Raw genomic sequence first — 25,359 nt, forward strand, 5'->3', positions numbered from 1 at the left:
AGAACTACCTAATCAACACAGTGTTAACGGTATAATACACTACAGTACGTATTTACTGTACAGCATTCACAACTCCATGAGACTTGAAGATGGACATAACTCCAACAATAAGGTACATAACAAATGATAATGCATTTTTATTGTGTACAAGAAAAAGAGAGACTGACACAAACGCCTCTTGAAGGTCACCTCTTGCAACGCATCCAACGCTCCAACACACTGGGGTTGGTCCCATATACTACGTTGAATGGAGGTTGTACTGTAATGCCTTCTACAGAACAGCATTTACCGTTTTATTTATTTATAATTATTAACAGCAGCTTAACGCTTTACGAAACATAAAATTGTGGATTCTCAGGGCTTGGTTTGACCAGAGTGCAGACTACTAGCAGCTTCAGAGGACCCACTAGAAAAGGATGTTTCATTACACTTAATGGTTTTCTGTTAGGAGCCCCTTCAGCTCCCTGGAGATATCAGGCTAATATGCGATACATTAGAATAGGGCATTAGTCAATGGAGTTCAGCATACTGGGTACCACAAACCAGAACCTGGCCCCCTCAGAGAAGTACAGGAGCAATGGCCCCTGGAACCCCCCCCCTTTGTGGTTGGGGTTTTTCCTAATCTGCCATCGACCGGAGTTAGGTGCCAGAAAGGTAGGCATAACGAAGCAGACCCCACATGGTAAAAAAAATTGCAACCGAAAACCAAACAGAGGCAGAACTCCCTCAAATCCCCAGGAAACATGCAAACAGGCAAATGTTACACCTCACTGTCACGCAGCCCAACCCTCTCTGGGAGGGGTAGGTGGGAGCCCCGTACTCTCCACGCCGGCTACTCAGCAACTCAGTTCAGCTATTCGATCTAGGTTGGTCGTCAACTCTGCCCCGGAGATGCCCCTCCTCCTTTGAAGGGTTTGGGGCTCGAGGGGCAGGCCTCTTCCCCTGCGCTCCGTCGAGTCGTCTTGGAGTGGGTTTACTTGGGTGTGGTCGAAATGACGACATCCCACAGATGGGTCTCCCGTCTGTTCCCGGTGTTGAAACGAGACTGTGCAGACCTGAGGTTCATTCTGGACTTGTCCTGTCTGAACCCCTGGGTTCATTGCCCCTCCTTCCGGATGACTGCACTGTCGTAGGTTTGGCTCCTGTTGGAGCTGGGCTTTTGGACGGTCTCCCTGGACCTTCGGGACGCATATTGGCACGTCCCGATTCATCCGGGGTTCAGGGACTGGCTCGGTTTTGTTGTGGGGCATCGGGGTTACAGTTTTCGTTGTCTCCCATTCAGGTTGAATCTGGCGTGTTCACACGCCTTATGTGGGTCGTTATGGCCCGGCTGCATCTCTTATGTGTTCGGGTGTTGGCATACCTGGACGACTACCTTACCTTGAGGGTAAGGTAAACTGGCTGGTTTGGGCTCCCAGCCAGACCTCTTGTCTGATAGTCATGGAATTGGTTCTTTCCCAGCTCGCCGGATTCGGGTTCTTGGTGAACTGGAGGAAGTCCCATCTGGTTCCCTCCCAGGTTCGGACATGGCTGGGTCTTGTGTGGGACTCTCGGACCAATTCCTTGTCTCTTCCCCTGGAGTTTCTCCTGCGGCTGTGGTCCTGCATGCGCCTGTTTCTGGGGGCTCCCGGGTCACCTGGCGGTTGCTTGAGGGGCTGTGCGGGAGCCTGAACTTCGCGGTGATGGTCTACCCACCATGCTGGGTTTGGCTTCGTCGGCTGTTCTGGTTCCTTTGGGGTCATCCCTTCCGTCTCTCTTGCGATCGCTAGGTTCAACCTCCTGGGGCCTTGCATCTCCGGCTTCCTCCTCGGGTTTTTCGGGGTTCAGTGCCTTGGCGCCTACCTGAGCCCGCGCTTGGTGTGTTCACGGACGCTTCGTCTCTCGGCTGGGGTTTTGTGACCAGTGCTCACCAGGCCGGCCAGGGGCGTTAGGGGTCCGTTCTTCCGTCGAGCCCACAGCACAGTGCGGGAGTTCGCGGCGGTGTGGTCTGTTCTTCGGAGGATTCGGGTCACCCATGGATCGATGATTCGGCTCCATTCGGACTGCTCTCTGGTGGTTCATTGCCTGAACTGCGGGGGTTCGATGTGGTCCTTTGCTCTTTGGGGGTTTGTTGCTTCAGGTGACTTGTCTGCTGAGTTCTTGGGGTTTGGCTCTCCTGGCGGTTCATGTACGGGAGTGTCCAACGTCTTGGCCGATGGCCTGTCTCGCTTCGTTCCCCTCTCCACAGAGTGGACGGTGAACGACGCTTCCTTCCGTTGCCTTTGCCAGACATTTGGGCGTCCCGAGGTGGACCTCTTCGCGTCGGCGTGGTCGAGGCGCCTTCTCGTGTATGCGGCGCCCTTCCCTAGTCGCGAGGCGTCTGGGTCGATGCCTTTCGGCTGGACTGGTCGAGTTGGAGGTTCCTGTACCTCTTTTCCCTGGTTCAGCTGTTGCTTTAAGTCCTGACTCGCTTGGAGACTTATCAGGGGAGAGTTGTCCTTCTGGCCCCTTGGTGGGCGGCCCAGCCTTGGTTTCAGGCGCTGCTTGCTCGGTGTCCGAACCAGAGGGTTTTCCCGCAGCTCCACCTCTATCAGCAGATTGGTCCGGTACGTCACGTGGCTGATTCGATCTTCTCGATTCTTCGCGTTTTTTTTTTTTACTCGAGTCTGTCATCATCTCTATGCTGATCAGGTGGCTTCTGTGTTGGTGTCCCACCTGCAGGCTTCTTCTCAGCGGCAGTATGGAGTTTCTTGGTGGCCCTTCCGTTTCTTTTTGCGTCTTTGTCGTTTTGGTTTGCTGTCGGTTAGGGTGGTGGTGTCCTTTCTCTCTTGGTTGTTTCAGGACCGTCATCTTATGCCTAACACTGTCGCCTCATATCGTGTGGCGCTGTCTGAGCCGCTTCAGCTTGCCTTCATTATCGATGTTACATCTGCGCTGTTTCGCAAGCTGTCTCGTGGGTTGTACCACCTCCGGCCTGCTCATGTGCCACCTGAGCCATCCTGGTCCTTGGACAGAGTGCTCGCTTACCTCTCATATCCTCGTTTCGTCGTGGCCCCTTCGGTCCAGGATTGTTTGTCTCAGACTTTTCCTGTTGGCATTGGCCTCTGGGGGTCGGGTCGGGGAGTTTCATGCTCTCCTCCGGCGCAGGGGTTTCTGCTCTTTCAGTCGTGGTGATCGTTTTGTTCTCCTGCAGCCATCTCCTTCTTTTCTGGCGAAGAATGAGACTGCTGCGTTCTGGAGGGGTCCGTGGGTGGTAGATGCTTGGTTGGTATGGCGGGGGGTGCATCATACTTTGTGTCTGGTTGCGGCGCTTCGCCGTTATTTGCGCGCAACGGCTTCTGTGTCCGGGGACGCGCTTTGGGTTGATCTGGTTTCCCTTCTTCCCTGTTCGCGGGTTCAGGTCTCCCAGGTCGTCTGCGGGGTTGTCAAATTCAGCCAACCTGCGGTCTATGCCCGTGCCCATGACGTCCGTAAGTTCGCAGCTCTTGCTGCTGTCCTTGGGAACATGTCTTGGTCTGATATTCAGGCGTGGGGTTTTTGGCGGTCGAACAGGGTCTTGGCTGCTCATTACCTCGTGAATGTCCCTGTGCCCCGTCGGGCCTGTGTTGCTTTGGGTTGGCGGTTGCAGTCAGTTGTCTCGACTTCGAGTTAAGGAGTGAGTGACGACCACCTCCCGGGTAAGTCCCTCTTTTTCTGTCTGTGGGTAGTTAGCTCCGGAGGCTCCCCTGCGTCGCTCGCTCCCTCCCTCCAGTCAGTGTTTTTTTCGTGTTTTTGACATCCAGGCTCAGAACTGAGGTGTGGGTAGCTGGCGTGAGGGGTCTGGGGCTCCCCTTTCCTCCTCCCGGGGAGGGGGGAGCTGTGCAGACAGTGCTGCGGCGACGTGTGATGTCATACTAGTTTGCTCATGTTCTGTTGGGGAGTTCTATCCACTAGTTCAGCTTTTGGTAGCAATTTTAACCAGAATAGGGGTTTGTTTTGGGGTGCTTACCGTTCTGGGTGTCTGATCCGGTCGATGGCAGACATAGAATGCTGTCAACCACACGTTTTTTTTTATAGGCCATTGCTCCCCTTGCCTCTCTGAGGGGGCCAGGTTCTGGCCGTGGTCCCTGGTAGGCCTAAGAACTCCATACACATGACTGATGCCAAAGTCTGACATTAGCATATCAGCCTGGGATAGCTCCGGGGAGCCTTCAGGACTCGCCCAGAAAATGGCGTTTCATTACATTCAACGCTGTTTTTTTTGTGTGTGTGAGTGTATTAGAATTTGGAGAATTTCAAGAATTATTTCATCTTTTTAGGAATATACAGAATTGACCGGAAAGTTGCATAGATTTGAAGCTAAGGAACAGGAGATACTAGAGCAGCTGACTTTGAGTTCCACTACTGATCAACCACCTCATACAAATGGCTGTCATGAAGAGTTTCCTGAACCTCTGCCACCACCATCAGAAGACATTGATGCAACCTTTCAGGCCACCTCACAAATCACAAGTGAGTTTCCTTTTGCCAGTCAATTCCAGTATATTAATTGACACTTCTGATCTAGCTATCCAGCCGATTCATTTAGGATGCATTATTACATTAGTTATTCCCACAGGCGTAACTAATAGCATTCACAGGTATTTTTCACTTTTACAGTTATTTTCACTTGTGAAAAGTCACTGAGTGACTTTCCTGTGAGGAGCCCCTACAGTTTCCCGGAGCTTACCGGGGTGATATGTATGTATTAGACAGTGGCATCGGTTGATGAAGTTCTTGCCTACCGGGGACCATGAGCCAGAACCTGGCCCCTCTTCAGAGAGGCATGAGGAGCTGTGGCCAATGGAAACCCCCATGTGTTTGGAAGCATTCCATGTCTGCCATCGATTGTAACAAAACAAACCCCACATGGTGAAAATTGCTACTTAAAACCGGAGAGGGAGGCAGAATTCCCACACTAAAACAAGCAAACAAACAAATGTCACTAACGCCGCTACGCTGATCATCCGTGCAGCCCCACCCCTTGGGAGGGGTAGAGGACCTCGGACCTCCCCGCACTGGCTGCTACAGCATTCAGTTCCTCGGCTGATGTGTACTGTAGTGGTCGTCGCCTCTGGCCTCTGACTCTCTCAGTTCTGTGCCTTGTGGTGTATTCTGCTGTGTATAGTGTGCAGGCCAAGTGTAATTCATCAGTACTGGGGCTACATGCGCTTAGGGGCCACCTTCCCTAAGGGCTCTGTAAGTACTGCTCTTGCGCATTGGGGTTATCTTCCACTGGGCATTCGGGAACAGCTTCCATAGAGGTCTTTGACTGCTCAGCAATTACTTACCCTTGGGGCCAGCTGAGGTTTTTGTTGCCACTGTTTGGCCTTGGGTAGAAAGTGGTATCATTGCTGGTACGCTTCGACTTTGGTTTTGTCTGTACCCCCATGTCCTTTTCCAGTTAGTGTTGTTCGTCCTGCTTCCCCCTCCCTCTTCTCCCGGCTCCCAAATGTGTGAGGGGTTTCGAAGTCGGGGCGGGGTTTAGATAGTAGTGAGACTTGGGCGGCTTCGGGGACTGCCTCTTCAGGGTTGGCAACGGAGGCATTTGAGCCTGCTCCTCCCGCCGAGGGTTCCGGATTTTACCAGTGGACCCCCTTCTTCTCATCCTTTTCCCTGGACTCTGCCTTTTCTTTAGAGGCAGAGAGTATGGAGGCAGGCTCTGCCCTGGGTCCTGGCGTGTAGGACTCCTGGGCTGGGGAGGAGTTGACTTGGGGGGCCTGGGCCCCATTTGACCCCGCTTGGGTGTTGGTACCCTTGTTGCAGAGGTGTAGGGGTTTTTATACCCTCCTTCCCTGTATGAGTATAATTTGGGTTTGGCTCCACCCCAGGTTCATTTCTGGGTTCTTTGGCTTCTTGAATCGCACCTACTCACCTAATTGTGCTTGCGGGGGTTGAGCTTTGGCTCTTTAGTCCCGCCTCTCAACTGTCAATCAACTGGTGTACAGATTCCCAAGCCTACTGGGCTCTATCATATCTACATTTGAAACTGTGTATGGAGTCAGCCTCCACCACATCACTTCCTAGTGCATTCCATTTATTAACTACTCTGACACTGAAAAAATTCTTTCTAACGTCTCTGTGGCTCATCTGGGTACTAAGTTTCCACCTGTGTCCCCTTGTTCGTGTCCCACACGTGCTGAAGAGTGTTAGGGAGGTTCAGGAGGCCATCGCTGTTTACCTCTTGCGAGACCCGGATTACGCCTTGGTGATGAATCTGTCTTCTTTTGAGTTTGGTTCGACCTTCCCATTTTGGATGCCTGCTTGATACCTGCTTGATGGGGTTCTGGGAGTTCTTCTACTCCCCAAGCCCGGCCCAAGGTCAGACTTGACTTGTGAGAGTTTGGTCCACTAGGCTGTTGCTTGGAGCGACCCGCAGGCCCACATATCCACCACAGCCCAGTTGGTTCAGCACTCCTTGGAAAAAATGATCTAGTTTTCCCTTGAAGATGTCCATGGTTGTTCCGGCAATATTTCTTATGCTCGCTGGGAGGATGTTGAACAACCATGGACCTCTGATGTTTATACAGTGTTCTCTGATTGTGCCTATGGCGCTCCTGATTTTCACTGGCATTACAAGATACCGGAGTCTTCCTGGTTAGCAGACTGCCATTTCTTTTTGTTGGGAGCGTGGTATGGGTTTTGTCAGACCCGCAATCTTGTTTGGCGGGAGACTTCCATTGTGGTACAAGTTTATCTGGGGGGTGAAGGGGGCGAGTTTGAGAGCTTGAATGTGTGCTTGTTCGCCCCTATGCTTCCTCGAGATGTTGGCATTGTGAAGCTTCACGTGCAGGTACCCTCCTTTTCTGCTGCTTTGATAGCTAAGGAAACTTTTCCCTTCTTTTCCCTTCTCGAGCTGTCCCCGGACTGGCTTGAGGAGGATGTGTAGGTGCTAGGTGCCGGGTCTTCGTCTGGTGCACCTTCCTCGGCAGCTAGGACGTCGGCTGCCTTGTTGAATATGTTCGTGCCGTTTCTCAAGGAGGCGGTGTCTCTGTTTTTTGCTTCTCCCCTCACCGCGTGTCAACAGGGTGTGCTTGATCTCTCCTTGGAATCTGCTTGGGCTCTGGCTCTTAGATTTTTGTCACCCTTTTGTCCATGGCTGTTTGAGGAGTCTGCTGTCATGTAGTTTCTGCAAGCAGCTTCATCTAGTTGTCGTCCCATGTCAGACGTGTTGGTTCTCTGGGGGGCCTTGGTGGGCCTTCTCGGAAGAGTCGTGCCAGTGTTCGGGGTTCCTCTAGTCGTAATTACCTAATTTATAATTACCTAAGTGTAGTTACAGGATGAGAGCTACGCTCGTGGTGTCCCGTCTTCCCAGCACTCTTTGTCATATAACGCTTTGAAACTACTGACGGTCTTGGCCTCCACCACCTTCTCACTTAACTTGTTCCAACCGTCTACCACTCTATTTGCGAAGGTGAATTTTCTTATATTTCTTCGGCATCTGTGTTTAGCTAGTTTAAATCTATGACCTCTTGTTCTTGAAATTCCAGGTCTCAGGAAGTCTTCCCTGTCGATTTTATCAATTCCTGTAACTATTTTGTATGTAGTGATCATATCACCTCTTTTTCTTCTGTCTTCTAGTTTTGGCATATTTAATGCTTCTAACCTCTCCTCGTAGCTCTTGCCCTTCAGTTCTGGGAGCCACTTAGTAGCATGTCTTTGCACCTTTTCCAGTTTGTTGATGTGCTTCTTAAGATATGGGCACCACACAACAGCTGCATATTCTAGCTTTGGCCTAACAAAAGTCATGAACAATTTCTTTAGTATATCGCCATCCATGTATTTAAATGCAATTCTGAAGTTAGAAAGCATAGCATAGGCTCCTTGCACAATATTGTCGTGGTGGACCGGTGGTGCCAGTTTCTGAGCCGGCACTTTCTTCGGAGCCAACGGTGTCTGGTTCGCGCAGTGGTCGCTCTGCTCGTCAGTCGGATTCTCGTAAGGGGTGTCGGCCCTTTCGTGGGTCGCCCCGTTGCCGGGGCAGTAGGTGGGAGACTCGCGCTGTTTGTTCACGCCTGGTCGCACGATTCGTGGGTGTTTCGGGTCGTTTCTTCCAGCCTCTGGTGGCGTTAGGTGGCTCCTCTTTCTCCAGGGGGTTCAGGGCTAGTGGGGTAGGCCTCTTCCCCTGCTCTCTGTCAGTGACACCCACCCCTGCTTGGGTGTGGTCGAAACAACCCCGTCCCTCAGGTGGGTTTCTCGCCTGCAGATCTGACGTTCATTCTGAACTTGTCTCGCCTGAAAAACTGGATGCAGACGAGGAGTCACAATAACGTGGCTGAAATATGTTGACCAAACCACACACACTAGAAAGTGAAGAGACAATGACGTTTCGTTCCGTCCTGGACCATGAGAATGGTCCAGGATGGACGGAATGGTCCAGAATGGTCCAGGACGAACCGAAACGTCGTCATCTCTTCAATTGCTAGTGTGTGGTTTGGTCAACAACCACCTGATCTTTAGCCCCTCTTTTTGGATGACCACACTGGCTGGTGTTGGCTCCCAGCTGGTCTGTGTGTCTGCTCACCAGGGGTGTGGTTCTTTCCCAGTTTGCCGAGTTCTGGTTCCTGGTGAACTGGAGGAAGTCCCATCTCTTTCTGTCCCGGGTTTGGACTTGGTTGGGTCTTGTGTGGGACTCTCGGACTGCTTCCTTGTCTCTTCCTCGGAAGTCGTTGCTGCAGCTGTAGTCCCACCTTCACCTATTTCTGGAGGGCTCCCGGGTCACTCATCGGTTGCTCGAGCAGCTGTGCGGGAGTTTGAACTTTGCCATTCTTGTTTACCTACCGGGTCGGGTGTGGTTTCGGTGGCTGTTCTGGTTCCTTCTGGGACGTCCCTTATGCTGCTTTCACAATTGTTGGGTTCGGCCCCCTGGGGCTTTGCGTCGGTTGCTGCATCGCCGGCTTCCTCTTCGGGTTTTTCAGGGTTCATTGCTTTGGCACCTACCTGAGCCCTCGCTTGATGTGTTCACAGATGCTTTGTTTCTAGGATGGGGCTTTGTGACAAGTTCTCACCACGCCGCCAGTGGCGGTGGGTTCCATCCTTCAGTCGGGCTCACAGTATTGTAATCACTGGATTATCCGGGATTCGAAGATCCAGAAAACGCTTTTATACGACCAAAATCGGGACCGGATAAAGTTATCTCAATATCCGGCCAAAATGGCCATGGGAGCCGGATAAAAGCTGGTTTAGCCAGATAAAAAATCAGAGCCGGTTAACTTGCTGCCGATGTTACACTGTCCGGACAGTCAGCCGGATAATCATTGAATTGTCCGGATATGAAAGCCATGGGGCGGGCCGTACCATACCGTACCGTACTGTATTAATCCCATCTGGTTGTGGCTCGAGGCGCATGGTGAAGGAGGGGTGTTACGGCCACTATGGGTCGCAACCGGGTTCTTGATCTATGACCCAAAGTACTAGTATCCGACCCCAAGTCGGTAGTGGCTTTCAAGGAGTAGGCTAGGTAATGCAAGTAATAAAAAGGGGGAAGCTGAAATGAACACAACACTTCATTCTTTATCAATATATTCACTTAACTTATTACCCCTTTCCCATCACCTTAAATATAAAATATAAAACGAGATAATATTAGTACACGTGGATATTTACATGTGTCGCCCTCACATAGGACACTAAGCACTCCTTGATGCTAATGCGATACAGCCTTTGTCAACTTCCGTGTTTCTTCAACACTCAGTACCGTCCTCAACCAGTACTGGGAAGCACCAATGAGTCTACCCTTGCCGTGGGCCAGCTTACTGACAGTATCACTAGGTGCCTCTTGTGAATGCCCATAATCACTCTCCAGCCAAGTGCTGGCAGAGAACTTAAGCTACTCGCTGTTGGGCCTCTACACGGACAAATACAGGGCTAGCAAACCCCTGGCAGGAGTCTCTTAACGACGGGCTAGTAATGCTCCTCAAACAGGCACTCAACTGCCGGTTGTCACTTCCCTTAGCAAGTCCCGGGATACGCCCTGTTGCCCCAAGTGGACGTGTCCAATCCTGGGCAACCCATGTGCTCCCGCCCCTAGTGTTATACCACAGTGCTGTGCCATTATTGAAATATTTTTTTAAATAACTATTTTATTTTCATAGTAACTTTGAACATTTTTGGCCAAGACTGTCTGGTAGCAGCATCAATCGTTCTGGAGGTGTTAAGAGGAAGAAGGTTGTCCTAACAATTAAAGACAACCTTCAACCAGTTAGGCATCACAGGCAAGTCAAGTGAGGCGTCACAGGCAAGCCAAGTGAGGCATCACAGGCAAGCCAAGTGAGGCATCACAGGCAAGCCAAGTGAGGCATCACAGGCAAGCCAAGTGAGGCATCACAGGCAAGCCAAGTGAGGCATCACAGGCAAGCCAAGTGAGGCATCACAGGCAAGCCAAGTGAGGCGTCACAGGCAAGCCAAGTGAGGCGTCACAGGCAAGCCAAGTGAGGCGTCACAGGCAAGCCAAGTGAGGCATCACAGGCAAGCCAAGTGAGGCGTCACAGGCAAGCCAAGTGAGGCGTCACAGGCAAGCCAAGTGAGGCGTCACAGGCAAGCCAAGTGAGGCATCACAGGCAAGCCAAGTGAGGCGTCACAGGCAAGCCAAGTGAGGCGTCACAGGCAAGCCAAGTGAGGCATCACAGGCAAGCCAAGTGAAGCGTCACAGGCAAGCCAAGTGAGGCATCACAGGCAAGCCAAGTGAGGCATCACAGGCGAGCCAAGTGAGGCATCACAGGCAAGCCAAGTGAAGCGTCACAGGCAAGCCAAGTGAAGCGTCACAGGCAAGCCAAGTGAAGCGTCACAAGCAAGCCAAGTGAGGCGTCACAGGCAAGCCAAGTGAGGCGTCACAGGCAAGCCAAGTGAGGCGTCACAGGCAAGCCAAGTGAGGCATCACAGGCAAGCCAAGTGAAGCGTCACAGGCAAGCCAAGTGAGGCATCACAGGCAAGCCAAGTGAGGCATCACAGGCGAGCCAAGTGAGGCATCACAGGCAAGCCAAGTGAAGCGTCACAGGCAAGCCAAGTGAAGCGTCACAGGCAAGCCAAGTGAAGCGTCACAGGCAAGCCAAGTGAAGCGTCACAAGCAAGCCAAGTGAGGCGTCACAGGCAAGCCAAGTGAGGCGTCACAGGCAAGCCAAGTGCCTTCAATCAGTGAGGCTTCTGCAGCTGGCAGTCAAAACTAACTTTGCTTAATGACCTGTACAGTAATTTTAAGTGTTAATTTTAGTGTTGTGTTAGTATAGGTTATGTAAATTGTCAAGAATTCTTAACTTCAAGTTGTGTGGCATCAATCAAGAAGACGAACAACAACAAGGTAAGTTGATGTTTCTTGTTGAATACTTAATAATTATATGTGGCAAGGCAATTCAAATTATGTTGTTTGTAGTATAAAAATAGTTGGAAATGATCACTTTTGGACTCAGAGGTGAAAAAGTACCATTATCCGGAACATGTGATAATCCAGCTGGGGGTCCTTCCCATATAGTCTGGATAATCGAGTGGAGACAGTACGGTGCAGGATTTCAAGATGGTTTGGCTGGTGCTTCAGAGGGTTCGGGTTGCTCGGGGTTCTACGATCAGGATCTACTCAGACTGTTCTCCTGTTGTTCATTACCTGAACCACAGGGGGGTTTTCTCCTGTCCTGTGATCTGGTTTCTTCAAGTGACTTGTTTACTAGATTCTCAGGGTTTGGCTCTCCTTGCGATTCATGTCCAGAGAGTGTCCAACGTCCTGGTAGACGGCCTGTCTTGATTCATTCCCCTGTCCATGGAATGGACGGTCGACGCCGACTCTTACAGTTAGCTCTTCCAGATGTACGGACTCCTGGACGTGGACCTCTTCACATCAGTGTGGTCCCATCAGTTTTGGGGCAAACAGCCCCAAAACTGCAAGCTGGCATCCCCCACAGCCCCGAGAACCCGCAACAGAGGCCCCAGGGCAGAGCTGTCCTCCATGCCCTCTGCCCATTAAGAAGAGGAAGAGTCCAGGGAAAAGGCAGCAAAGAAGGGCCACTGGTAAGACCCAGAAGCCTTGGCAGAAGGAACAGACTCGAAAACCTCCGTCCCAAACCCGAATGGGGCAGCCCCCGAAGCCGCCCGAGTCTCGGCACAAACAAAACCTCGCCCCAATCCCGAAACCCTCAGACAGTCAGGAGCCGGGAACAGGGAGGGAAAGGGGCGAACAACACCTAACCAAAACTGGGCGGCCTCGGGGCATTCGGGTGGAAAACCAACCTAGCATGTTACAGCAACCTAAACTGACCATGTAACGTGAATGCCGCCTGTACTCTGAACAGTAAGAACATCAGGAGAGTAATGGAGAACATGCAGAGAACACAACTCGCAAGACTCCGGGTCAAGATGTCAGTGACCCAACAGGCAGCACGACGGAGGTAAAAGTGGTGACTGTCACCCGGAGACAAGGGCACAGCAACCAACGAACCTGCACAAGACGGGATGAAACCTGGAAGACACATCCAATGGTCCACTGGGCCCTGACAGAGTTTTCCAAGGCTCTTTGACTGACTGCTACTGGAAACCCGGGCATGGTGTTGCTAACCGGTTAAACACTCAAGCTAACTAGGGGTAGATGCAACATTGAATACCCCTGCGATGTGTACAATCACGGGGACCTAGCAGAGGGCCACCAAACACTACCAGTGGAACTATAGCCACACTACCCTCCAAACACACACCGAAACTACGACGTTGGTACAACGTTCGAACAAGTTTTAACACCTCCTAACCAGTTATAACAACCAATATAGCAAGTTGTAACAACGTTCTAATACGTCATAAACACGTTAAGCCAAGATGTAACAACTTTATTACAAGTTGTAACAAGCGGAAAATAGAGACAGTTACGGTTTTTGTTTCCAGGGTAGGCAATTCCCACCAGGCAAAAAAAATAAAAACAAAAGAAAACCCCTGCAAATGTACACCGTCCCCAGAGGCAACAGGAACCGGTTGCCGCGTAGGTGGCAGGTCGCGCAACACCTTGACGCCCTAACCAGCACAATACCAGTCCCTACCCAAGGCCAAACAAGGGCCCCCTCAAGCCCCAGCTGGCCCCATGGGCGAGTCAAATGCCGAACAGCAAGATCCCTTACTGGAATAGTTCCTGAATGCCCCAGGGAAGACAACTCTGTCACGCAGGGGCAGTACTCACAGGGATCTTACAGAAGGAAGCCCCTAAGCGCATGCAGCCCCAGTACTGATGAGGAACACCTGGCGACTGCACAACACAAAAACACAGCAGTGAGCACTGTGAAGGCAAACACCGCTTAGGAAATTGAGGCCAGAGAAGTGTCTGTCCCGGTTGACATTAGCTTACGAACTGATGCTAGGCAGCCGCATGTGAGGTCCGGGGCTTCCCCCGCCCCCTCTTGGAGCGGGGAGGGCTGCGTGGATGAGCTATGTGGCAGTAAAGTATGATGTTTGCTTGTTTCCTTGGGATTGTAGGGAGTTTCTACCTCACTGTTCATTTTTTTGTTTTAGTTTCTTACCATGTGGGGTTTGTTTTGTTATGCCTACCTTTCTGGGTGCCTAACCCCGGTCGATGGCAGATAAGGAAAACCCCCAACCACAAGGGGGGTTTTCCAGGGCCATTGCTCCCTGAAACCTCTCTGAAGGGGCCAGGTTCTGCCACTGGTCCCTGGTAGGTCTGAACTCCATAGCTAATGTCCTGGTCTAATATAACATACATTAGCCCAATAAACTCTAGGGAGTCTCTGGGGCTCGCCCAGAAAATTGCGTTTCATTATATTCAATGCTGGGTTTTTTCCTGTTGGCATTCGCCTCTCGGGGTCGGGTCAGGGAGCTTCATGCTCTACTCCGGTGCAGGGATTTTTCTGTTCATTTGGTCCTGGTGGTAGGTTTGTTCGTTTGCAACCATCTCCTTCTTTTCTGACATTGAATGGGTCTGCACCTTTCCAGAGGGGTCCTTGGGTTGTTGATGCTTAGGGGGTTCAGGTCGGGGGGTTTGATGCGGTCCTTGGCTCTTTGGGGTTGGTCGCTTCGGGTGACTCGTCTGCTCAGTTCTCGGGGTTTGGCTCTTCTGGCGGTTTACTTCCGGGGGTGTCCAATGTTTCGTTCGTGGACGGTTAACACTGACTCATTCAATTGGCTCTGCCAGATGTTCGAGCCCCCAGAGGTGGACCTCTTTGCATTGGCGTGGTTTTCTGGTATATGTGGCGCCCTTCCCCGACTGCGAGACTGTCGGGATCGATGCCTTTCGGCAGGACTGGTCAAGGTGGGAGTTCCTGTACCCCTTTTCCCCAGTTCAGCTGTTGCTCAAGGTCCTGGCTCGCTTGGAGACTCACCAGGAGCAAATAGTCCTCCTGGCCCCTTGGTGGCCGGCCCAGCCGTGGTTTCAGGCGCTGCTTGCCCAGTGTCCGAACTCGGAGGTTTTTCCACGGCTCTGCCTCTTTCAGGAGATCGGCCCAGTCCGTTACGAGACTGGTTTCGCTCTTCTCTGCGAGTCTTCGCATTTGGTATTTTTGACCCGTGTTTATCACCATCTCTATGGTGATCGGGTGGCTTCCTTGCTGGTTTCCCACCTGTGGGCTTCCTCTCAAGGCAGTATGAAGTTTCCTGGCGGTCCTTCCGGTTCTTTTTGTCCCTTTGTCGCTTCTCTTCGCTTTCGGTTCGGGTGGTGTTATCTTTTCTCTCGGTTGTTCCAGGACCGTCATCTTTGATCATCATCTCCATCATCATCTACCATCTCAAGTCAAGCCTGGCCTCGGGCCGGACTTGGGAGTAGAAGAACTCCCAGAACCCCATCAAGCAGGTATCTCATGCCTAATACTGTTGTCTCGTATTGTGCAGTGCTGGTGGAGCCACTGCAGCTTGCTTTCGGTATCGATATTACTTTTGCACTGTTTTGCAAGCTGTCTCGTGCGTTGCTTCACCTCCGACCTTCTCATGCACCGCCTGAGCCGTCTTGGTCTTTGGACAGAGTCCTCTTCTCCTTGGTTTGTTGTGGGCCCTTCGAGTCAGGATTGTTTTACTAAGGCTCTTTTTCTGTTGACATTGGCCTCTGGGGGTCATGTGTCAGAGCTACATGCTCTTCTCCGGCACAGAGGTTTTTGCTCTTTTGGTCATGGTCATAGGTATGTTCGTCTACAACCGTCTCCCTCTTTTCTGGCGAAGAATGACACTGATTCCTTCAGGAGGGGTCCTTGGGTTGTTGATGCTTGGTTTGTCTGGCGGGGGTTCATCATGTGTTGTGTCCGGTTGCGGCCCTCCGCTGTTATCTGCTGTGTCCGGGGACACGCTTTGGGTTGATCCGGTTTCCCTTCTTCCCTGTTTGCGGGTTCGGGTCTCTGGTTGTCCGCAGGGTAATTAAATCCAGCCAGCGTGCGGTCTATCCCCGTGCCCATGACGTTCGTAAGTTTGCTGCTCTTGTTGCCGTCTTCGGCAATATGTTTTGGGCTGACATTCGGGCACAGGGTTTTTGGCGGTCGAACAGGAGTCCTGGCTGCATGCTACATCGTGAACGTTCCTGGCCCCAGTCAGGCCTGTGTTGCTTTGGGTCGGCGGTTGCAGACTGTTGTCTCGACTTCAACTTGAGGAGTGGAGCACCGCCTACCTCCCGGGTAAGTCCCCTTTTATTCTGTTGTCTTTGGTGAAGTAGCTTCCCCCAGAAAACCAGTGTTGAATGTAATGAAACGCCATTTTCTGCCGGAGTCCCGGAGGCTTCCCGGTAACCCTCCCTCCCTCCAAATGGTGTTTTTTTTTTTTTTTTTTTGCTTTTTTGATACCCAGCCTCAGAACTGGGGTGGTGATCACCGGTGCAGGGGTCTGGGGCTCCCCCTTCCCCCTCCCAGTGAGAGAGGAGCTGCGCAGACATGCGGCGCAGCTCGTGTGACGTCTTGCTTGTTTGCTCGTTTCTCTTTTGGGGAGTTCTGTCCACTCATTTGACGATTTTCGTTGTTAACCAGAATAGGGGTTTGTTTTGTGGCGCTTACCATTCTGGGTGCCTGTCCTGGTCGATGGCAGATATAGAATGCTCCAAATTACATGTGCATTTCTATGGGCCATCGCTCCTCGTGCCTCTGTGAGGGCGCCAGATTCTGGCTTGTGGTCCCCGGTAGGCCTAGAACTCCACCCACATCGACTGATACAAAATGGTTAGGGTATCCATATCAGCCATCGATAGCTCTGGGGAGCCTCCGGGACTCGCCCAGAAAATGGCACTTCATTACATTCAACGCTGGTTTTATCTCGATTACAGTTGAAGAAAAGTATTTAAGATTGGAATGTGTATGCCTTAGACCTTTGCCATATACTGTAGCATATAAATTTTCACCATCATAACATTTAAAGTTCTACCTTAAGCTCATGCTTTGGCCTGGGTTTGTATCCTGGCCGGGGAGGATTTACTGAGCGTCAATCCTTAACTGTAGCCTCTGTGCACCCAGCAGTGAATGGGTACCTGGTTGTTAAACTATTTGGCGGGTTGTATTCCAGTGAAAATTAGGATTAAAGACTTGCCCGAAATGCTGTGTGTGCTAGTTGGTGTACAAGAATGTAAGAACTCTTGAATATGCAGTATAAATAAATAAATAAATAAATAAATAAATAAATAAATAAATAAATAAATAAATAAATAAAAAATAATTTTTAATATACAGTAGTACTTTTAATAAAAGAATTCATGTCAGTATTAATCAGTAATACCTCACAGATCCAATATAAGAATTGCTTGTAAATTGTTTTGATTTTTAGATAGTATTGTAAATTAGACTATTTATTTTTATCCTTCTAGTCAAATTAAAATTAGCTTTATGCGTGATATCCAAAACCCTGTAAATATAACTGATATCAACATGAGTATGGTAGGTTTTGAAAGAGAAATTGACAACATGCCCATGCACTCAACCCTGGGTCCAGACTCATAGAATTCAATATTTATAAAGAAATGCAAGGTGCCAGTAGCACAGGCACTCAGTATAGTGTGGAGGAAGAGCTTGAACACGGGGGAGATACCAGATGCGCTTAAATCAGCAGACATAGTCCCTCTTCACAAGGGAGGGTGCAAAGCATTGGCAAAGAATTATAGACCAGTTGCACTAATGTTCAACATAATAAAAGTATTTGAGAGAGTGATCAGGAGTCAGGTCACCAGTTTCATGGAGACCTTCACAACCCAGGCCAACATGGATTTAGAGCAGGAAGATAATACCTCTCACAGCTACTGGATCACTATGACAAAATCACTGAGGCATTGGAAGAAAAACAGAATGCAGATGTGGTATACACGGACTTCGCAAAGGATTTCGATAAATGTGACCATGGATTGATAGCACACAAAATGAGGTAAATAGGAATAACTCGTAAAGTAGGATGGTGGATACTCAATTTTCTGTCAAACGGAACACAAAGAGTAACAGTCAACCATATAAAATCGAGTCCAAACGCAGTGAAAAGCTCTGTACCTCAGGGTACGGTCCTTGCACCACTGCTTTTCCGTTTTCTCATATCGGATACAGTATAGACAAAATACAAGTCACAGCTTCGTATCATCCTTTGCAGATGACACAAAAATCAGCATGAAAATCACCTCTGCTGAAGACATTAAAAAACTATAAGCAGATATTAATTAAATGAAGTTTTTGACTGGGCAGAAGAAAATAACATGATTTTCTACTTGTACAGACATTGATAAATTCCAGGTACAGTACTCATGTACAGTAAAAATGAGGGCATTAAACATCTTGAGATCTTGAGATTATCTTGAGATGATTTCAGGGCTTTAGTGTCCCCGCGGCCCGGTCCTCGACCAGGCCTCCACCCCCAGGAAGCAGCCCATGACAGCTGACTAACACCCAGGTACCTATTTTACTGCTAGGTAACAGGGGCATAGGGTGAAAAAAACTCTGCCCATTGTTTCTCGCCAGCACCTGGGATCGAACCCAGGACCACAGGATCACAAGTCCAGCGTGCTGTCCGCTCGGCCGACCGGCCCCCATCATAATACAAACATAATACAGAGTACAAAATACAATCAGATTTGCCCATACTAAGAAAGCAGCATGTCAAGGATTTGGAAATAATGATGTCTGACAACTTAACGTTTAGGGAGCATAACCAAGGAAATATTGCGTCATCCAGAAAAATTATAGAATAGATTACGAGAACATTCAAATCCTGGGATCCCATCACAATGGTTGTACTCTTCAAATCACTTGTGCTGTCCCGTCTTGAGTACTGATTAGTACTCCTTCCTTCAGAGCAGGAGAGATTGCTGAAATAGAGGGAGTTCAGGGAACATATACGGCATACATAGACGCGGTAAAACACCTACGTTATTGGGATTGCCTAAAAAAATAACAACATACTGGAGTGAACGATATGGAAGAAAATACAGAATTAAACCAGTGAAGAGCAGGGGTGCCATAGGCACAATCAGAGAACACTGTATAAACATCAGAGGTCCGCGGTTGTTCAACATCCTCCCAGCGAGCATAAGAAATATTGCCGGAACAACAGTGGACATCTTCAAGAGAAAACTAGATAGTTTTCTTCAATAAGTGCCGCACCAACCGGGCTGTGGTGGATTTGTAGGCCTGCGGGCTGCTCCAAGAGCGGCCCCGCAGAGAGCTTGGTGGACCAAGCTCTCACACAAGCCTGGCCTCGGGCCGGGCTTGGCGAGTAGAACTCCCAGAACCCCATCAAGCAGGTATCAAGCGGCTGTGTGTATAAACAAGTGGTGATGCCTGGCAGTTGTGTACTTACCCCAACCATTACATTTTGATGACCTGACTCCCAATAACCTATGTTACAAACACCACATACGCTATCATAACTGCCACTATAACTGTGACAACCACTAACACTTAAAACACAAGTACTGTACCACAGTCACTCTAAATACAACCTCCACCACCAAATACATCACCTATATATTACACCTACAATCTCAACCATTATAAGTACAAGCACAACTACCAAACATCTCAACTATAACTTACATCTACTACAACATAATCACCACCACAACCTCCAACAATCACTATAATCAGATCTCTCCTCCTTTCTCCTTCTAGTGTGTCTTCACCACCATCACACCTACAACATAAACTATTATGACCAAAACCGCCACAAACTTCTACGACTACTATATAGTCCCATCCACCATTACAAGTACAGTAGAACCTCGAGTGACGATTGCCTCAACTGGCGAGCATTTTTGGTAACGATCACCCAGATCGCCGATAATTCGTCTCGAGTGGCAACTGCTCGTTTGAATGACGACAATTCTACATGGTGGGGTCGCGCTGCTTCTCGCACATTCTTGGACGCCTCCGACGATGCAAATAAATTATGTTTTTTTGTTTAAAGGTGCTTATGATGCTGGAATATAAAGAGGTGACTGCTGAGATGTTGCAAAGTAATGACATTTTTGTAGAAAAAAGAAATTAAAAATTTTGAAAAACAAAACAAATGTCAAAAAGGTTCGTTTGGTGTTCGGCAAGTAGGCTGCTCTGTTATTGAGACGTAAATGAAAAATACAAAACAAATGGAACACATTTGAAACAAAGAAAAGATTGTCATAATAGAGCAGCCTACCTGCCGAACACCGAACGAACCTTTTGCTATTAGACAAATGAAAAAAAGTATTGATCAAATTTGAAAAAAGAAAAATGTCATAAAGGTTTATTCAGTGTATGTAAGGTAGGCTGCTTTATTATTTAAAACATCGAATATCATATTGATGTTTTTCGGTGGTAGAACGGACAAATTTGTTATCTATTATTGTCGATGGGGACATTTGTTTTGTCTGACGTCCGTTTCATATGACGATCACGGCGCCGGAACGGATTAAATTCGTAATTCGAGGTTCCACTGTACAACTATATAGTACAACAAGTACTGCAAATACAGCCACCACTGCAAGCACAATACACATGGAGAATGCTAAAAGCATCAGTAGTTCAAAGTGTCATATGACAAAAAGATTATTGAGAAAACGCGACACCATCTTAAGGTGATCTTGAGATTATTTCGGGGCTTAGTGTCCCCGCGGCCCGGTTCTCGACCAGGCCTACATTTTGTTACCTACCCCCAGGAAGCTGCCCGTAGCAACTGTCTAACTAACGGCTCTAAAGGGAGCCGGTTGGCCGAGCGGACAGCACGCTGGACTTGTGATCCTGTGGTCCTGGGTTCGATCCCAGGTGCCAGCGAGAAACAATGGGCAGAGTTTTTCACCCTATGCCCCTGTTACCTTGCAGTAAAATAGGTACCTCGGTGTTAGTCAGCTGTCAGGGGCTGCTTCCTGGGGGTGGAGGCCTGGTCGAGGACCGGGCCGCGGGGACACTAAAAGACCCGAAATCATCTCAAGATAATCTCAAGAAGATAATCTCAAGATAATCTCAAGATAATCTCCCAGGTACCTATTTACTGCTAGGTAACAGGGGCATCAGGGGGGAAAGAAACATTTTGCCCATTTGTCTCTGCTTCCACTGGGGGATCGAAACCAGAACCTCAGGGCTGTAAATCCGAAGTGCTGTCCACCTAGCTGTCAGGCGCCGTTGACCATGACCATGAGTCATATTTTGCTGTAACTATTTAGATAATTTCATGCCACATAAACCACTACAACTGCAACCACTACAAAGATTGCTAAACCACATTTACTAAAAAAATTGCTACAACTACAACTAGTTATAATCAGAGCAATTATAAAAATAACTACAACTATATGCAGATAGAGTAGCCATCACCACAACCCTGCTGGGTAATGAGGATTTCCAGATGTCTCCATGACCCCAAGGTTACTGTAGAAACCAAATTTTAAGTTTGATGAGCATTTCCATAGCTTTGTTTATAGCTTTTGACCTCTCTTTGCAAGCTCTATCATTCTTAGTTGAATTTTGGCCATTGGTATCTATACCGTACAGAAAGACACTATTTATCTATTTGACAAAAAGATTCAGATACTGTTCTTGTGCATTTTAGGTAGTAATGGTATGTGTGAAGAAATGACACGGTCCACTCCACAGTCACCACTGCGGTCAGTAGTGCGTGCTCACTTGCCAAACAAGCAGCGAACCACCGTGCAAGTACAACCTGGGCGCACGTTAAGGGATGCACTGGCAAAGGCTCTCAGCTTTCGAAAACTTTCACCAGACGTTTGCATTGTGTACAGAAAAACAAATCCCAAGGTATGTTTAGATAATAAGATATGTTTAGATAATTTAACGTGTTCTTGTAAGAGGTGGATGGAAAATCTGTCAAGAATATTGACAGAAGAAAGTAACTGGGTGTGTTTTAAAAATAAACTATCTTCACTTTATCTTTATATAGTAGTTTAAACTATCTTCATTATATTACATTTGTTTGGGTTAAACTCCAACAACCATTTGTTCGACCATTCCTTCAGCTTGTCCAGGTCTTCTTGAAGCCTCAAGCTGTCCTCCTCTGTCTTAATCCTTCTCATAATTTTGGCGTCATCAGCAAACATTGAGAGGAATGAGTCTATACCCTCTGGGAGATCATTTACGTATATCAGAAACAGGATAGGTACCGAGTACCTATCACCAGTGGAGTCCCTGTGGGACTCCACTGGTGACTTCACGCCAATCTGAGGTCTCACCACTCACTGTAACTCTCTGCTTCCTATTGCTTAGGTACTCCCTTATCCACTGGAGCACCCTACCAGTTACTCCTGCCTGTTTCTCCAGCTTATACATCAGCCTTTTATGGGGCACTGTGTCAAAGGCTTTCCGACAGTCCAAAAAAATGCAGTCCGCCCATCCTTCTCTTTCTTGCTTAATCTTTGTCACCTGATCGTAGAATTCTATTAAGCCTGTAAGGCAAGATTTACCCTCCCTGAACCCATGTTGATGGGTTGTCACGAAGTCCCTTCTCTCCAGATGTGTTACTAGGTTTTTTCTCACGATCTTCTCCATCACCTTGCATGGTATACAAGTTAAGGACACTGGCCTGTAGTTCAATGCCTCTTGTCTGTCGCCCTTTTTGTATATTGGGACTACATTAGCCGTCTTCCATATTTCTGGTAGGTTTCCTGTTTCCAGTGACCTACTATACAGTATGGCGAGTGGCAAACAAAGTGCTCCTGCACACTCTTTCAATACCCATGATGAGATTCCGTCCGGCCCAACAGCCTTTCTCACGTCCAGCTCCAATAGGTGCCTCTTGACCTCATCTTTTGTAATTTCGAACCCTTTCAAGGTCGCCTGGTTTGTTGCCACCTCTCCTAGGGCCATGACCTCTCCTTGCTCTATTGTAAAGACCTCCTGGAACCTTTTCTTGACTTCTTCACACACCTTTTTGTCATTCTCTGTGTACCTGTCCCTTCACTGTTTTTTTCCTCCTGATGTGACTGTGTAGTAGTTTTAGTTCGGTCTTGGCTCTATTAGCTATATCATTTTCATACCTTTTCTCAGCTGCTCTTCTCACACTAACCTACTCGTTCCTGGTTCTCTGGTATCTCCCTCTACTTTCTGGTGTTCTGTTATTACGGAAGTTCCTCCACGCCCTTTTGTTCAGCTCCTTTGCTTTCATACATTCCCTATTAAACCACGTATTCTTCTTTTGCTTCTCGTTTTTTTCCTGTTGGGCCGGGATAAACCTGTTTACCGCCTCTTGACACTTTTGGGTTACATATTCCATCATGTCTTGTACGGACTTAGTTCTGAGTTCTGTGTCCCATGGTATATCCCTTAGGAATTAATTCATCTTCTCATAGTTTCCCTTTTGGTACGCCAGCCCTTTGTTTCCCAGTTCTTTTTTGGGGTAGATAATTCCTAGCTCAACCAGGTACTCAAAGCTCAATACACTATGATCACTCATTCCCAAAGGGGCTTCCAACTTAACTTCCCTTATATCCGACTCATTTAGGGTAAATTCCAGATCAAGCAAAGCTGATTCAACCTCTCCTCTCATTCTTGTCAGTCCCTTGACGTGCTGACTTAGAAAATTTCTTGTTGCCACGTCCAGCAGCTTAGCTCTCCATGTGTCTGGTCCTCCATGTGGGTCTCTGTTCTCCCAATCTATCTTCCCGTGGTTGAAATCTCCCATGATTAGTAGTCTGGATCAGTTCCTGCTAGCCACAGAAGCTGCTCTCTCTATTATATTGATGGTGGCCATGTTGTTTCTATCATATTCCTGTCTGGGTCTTTTATTGTTTGGTGGGGGATTATATATGACTACTACTATAATTTTCTGTCCTCCAGTTGTTATGGTGCCTGATATGTAGTCACTGAAATCTTCACAGCTCTGATTAACCATCTCTTCAAAACTCCAACCTTTTCTTATCAGCAAAGCTACACCACCACCTCCTCAACCTTCTCTCTCTTCCCTCACTACATAGTATTCCTGTGGAAACACTGCATTTGTTATGGTTTTTGTTAGCTTTGTTTCTGTGAGTGCTATTATGTCTGGGTTTTCTTCGAGTGCCCATTCTCTGAGTGCCCTTTCTTCCATTCTCCAGTGCCCATTCTCATATATATATATATATATATATATATATATATATATATATATATATATATATATATATATATATATATATATATATATATATATATATATATGTCGTACCTAGTAGCCAGAACGCACTTCTCAGCCTACAATGCAAGGCCCGATTTGCCTAATAAGCCAAGTTTTCTTGAATTAATATATTTTCTCTAATTTTTTTCTTATGAAATGATAAAGCTACCCATTTCATTATGTATGAGGTCAATATGTTTTTATTGGAGTTAAAATTAACGTAGATATATGACCGAACCTAACCAACCCTACCTAACCTAACCTATCTTTATAGGTTAGGTTAGGTTAGGTAGCCGAAAACGTCAGGTTAGGTTAGGTTAGGTAGGTTAGGTAGTCGAAAAAGAATTAATTCATGAAAACTTGGCTTATTAGGCAAATCGGGCCATGTATAGTAGGCTGAGAAGTGCGTTCTGGCTACTAGGTACGACATATATATATATATATATATATATATATATATATATATATATATATATATATATGTCGTACCTAATAGCCAGAACGCACTTATCAGCCTACAATGCAAGGCCCGATTTGCCTAATAAGCCAAGTTTTCATGAATTAATATGTTTTCTCTAGTTTTTTTCTTACGAAATGATAAAGCTACCCATTTCATTATGTATGAGGTCAATTTTTTTTTAATGGAGTTAAAATTAACGTAGATATATGACCGAACCTAACCAACCCTACCTAACCTAACCTAACCTATCTTCATAGGTTAGGTTCGGTTAGGTAGCAGAAAAAGTTAGGTTAGGTTAGGTTAGGTAGGTTAGGTAGTCGAAAAAACATTAATTCATGAAAACTTGGCTTATTAGGCAAATCGGCCCTTGAATAGTAGGCTGATAAGTACGTTCTGGCTATTAGGTACGACATATATATATATATATATATATATATATATATATATATATATATATATATATATATATATATATATATATATATATATATATATATATATATATATATATATATATATGTCGTACCTAACAGCCAGAACGCAATTCTCAGCCTACTATTCAAGGCCCGATTTGCCTAATAAGCCAAGTTTTCATGAATTAATGTTTTTTCGTCTACCTAACCTACCTAACCTAACCTAACCTAGCTTTTTTTGGCTACCTAACCTAACCTTACCTATAAATATAGGTTAGGTTAGGTTAGGTAGGGTTGGTTAGGTTCGGTCATATATCTACGTTAATTTTAACTCCAATAAAAAAAAATTGACCTCATACATAGAGAAAAGGGTTGCTTTATCATTTCATAAGACAAAAATTATAGTAAATATATTAATTCAGGAAAACTCGGCTTATTAGGCAAATCGGGCCTTGAATAGTAGGCTGAGAAGTGAGTTCTGGCTACTAGGTACGACATATATATATATATATATATATACATACATACATACTGTATATGTATATATATATATATATATATATATATATATATATATATATATATATATATATATATATATATATATATATATATATATATATATATATATATACAGTATGTATGTATGTATATATATATATATATATATATATATATATATATATATATATATATATATATATGTCGTACCTAGTAGCCAGAACTCACTTCTCAGCCTACTATTCAAGGCCCGATTTGCCTAATAAGCCGAGTTTTCCTGAATTAATATATTTACTATAATTTTTGTCTTATGAAATGATAAAGCAACCCTTTTCTCTATGTATGAGGTCAATTTTTTTTTATTGGAGTTAAAATTAACGTAGATATATGACCGAACCTAACCAACCCTACCTAACCTAACCTAACCTATATTTATAGGTAAGGTTAGGTTAGGTAGCCAAAAAAAGCTAGGTTAGGTTAGGTTAGGTA

General features: G+C 47.1%; 1 protein-coding gene across 1 annotated transcript in view; it reads left to right on the plus strand.

Moving 5' to 3' along the window:
- The window catches only part of LOC138369275 (raf homolog serine/threonine-protein kinase Raf-like), a 43,085-nt gene that overhangs the window by 10,653 nt on the left and 7,073 nt on the right, over positions 1-25,359 (plus strand). The window contains exons 3-4 of the mRNA XM_069332289.1: positions 4,278-4,470; positions 20,941-21,146. Coding sequence (XP_069188390.1) covers positions 4,278-4,470; positions 20,941-21,146 — 399 coding nt within the window. The remainder of the gene's footprint in view (positions 1-4,277; positions 4,471-20,940; positions 21,147-25,359) is intronic.

Source organism: Procambarus clarkii, chromosome 27 (assembly GCF_040958095.1).
Source record: "Procambarus clarkii isolate CNS0578487 chromosome 27, FALCON_Pclarkii_2.0, whole genome shotgun sequence".
NCBI classification, from domain to species: Eukaryota; Metazoa; Arthropoda; class Malacostraca; order Decapoda; family Cambaridae; genus Procambarus; species Procambarus clarkii.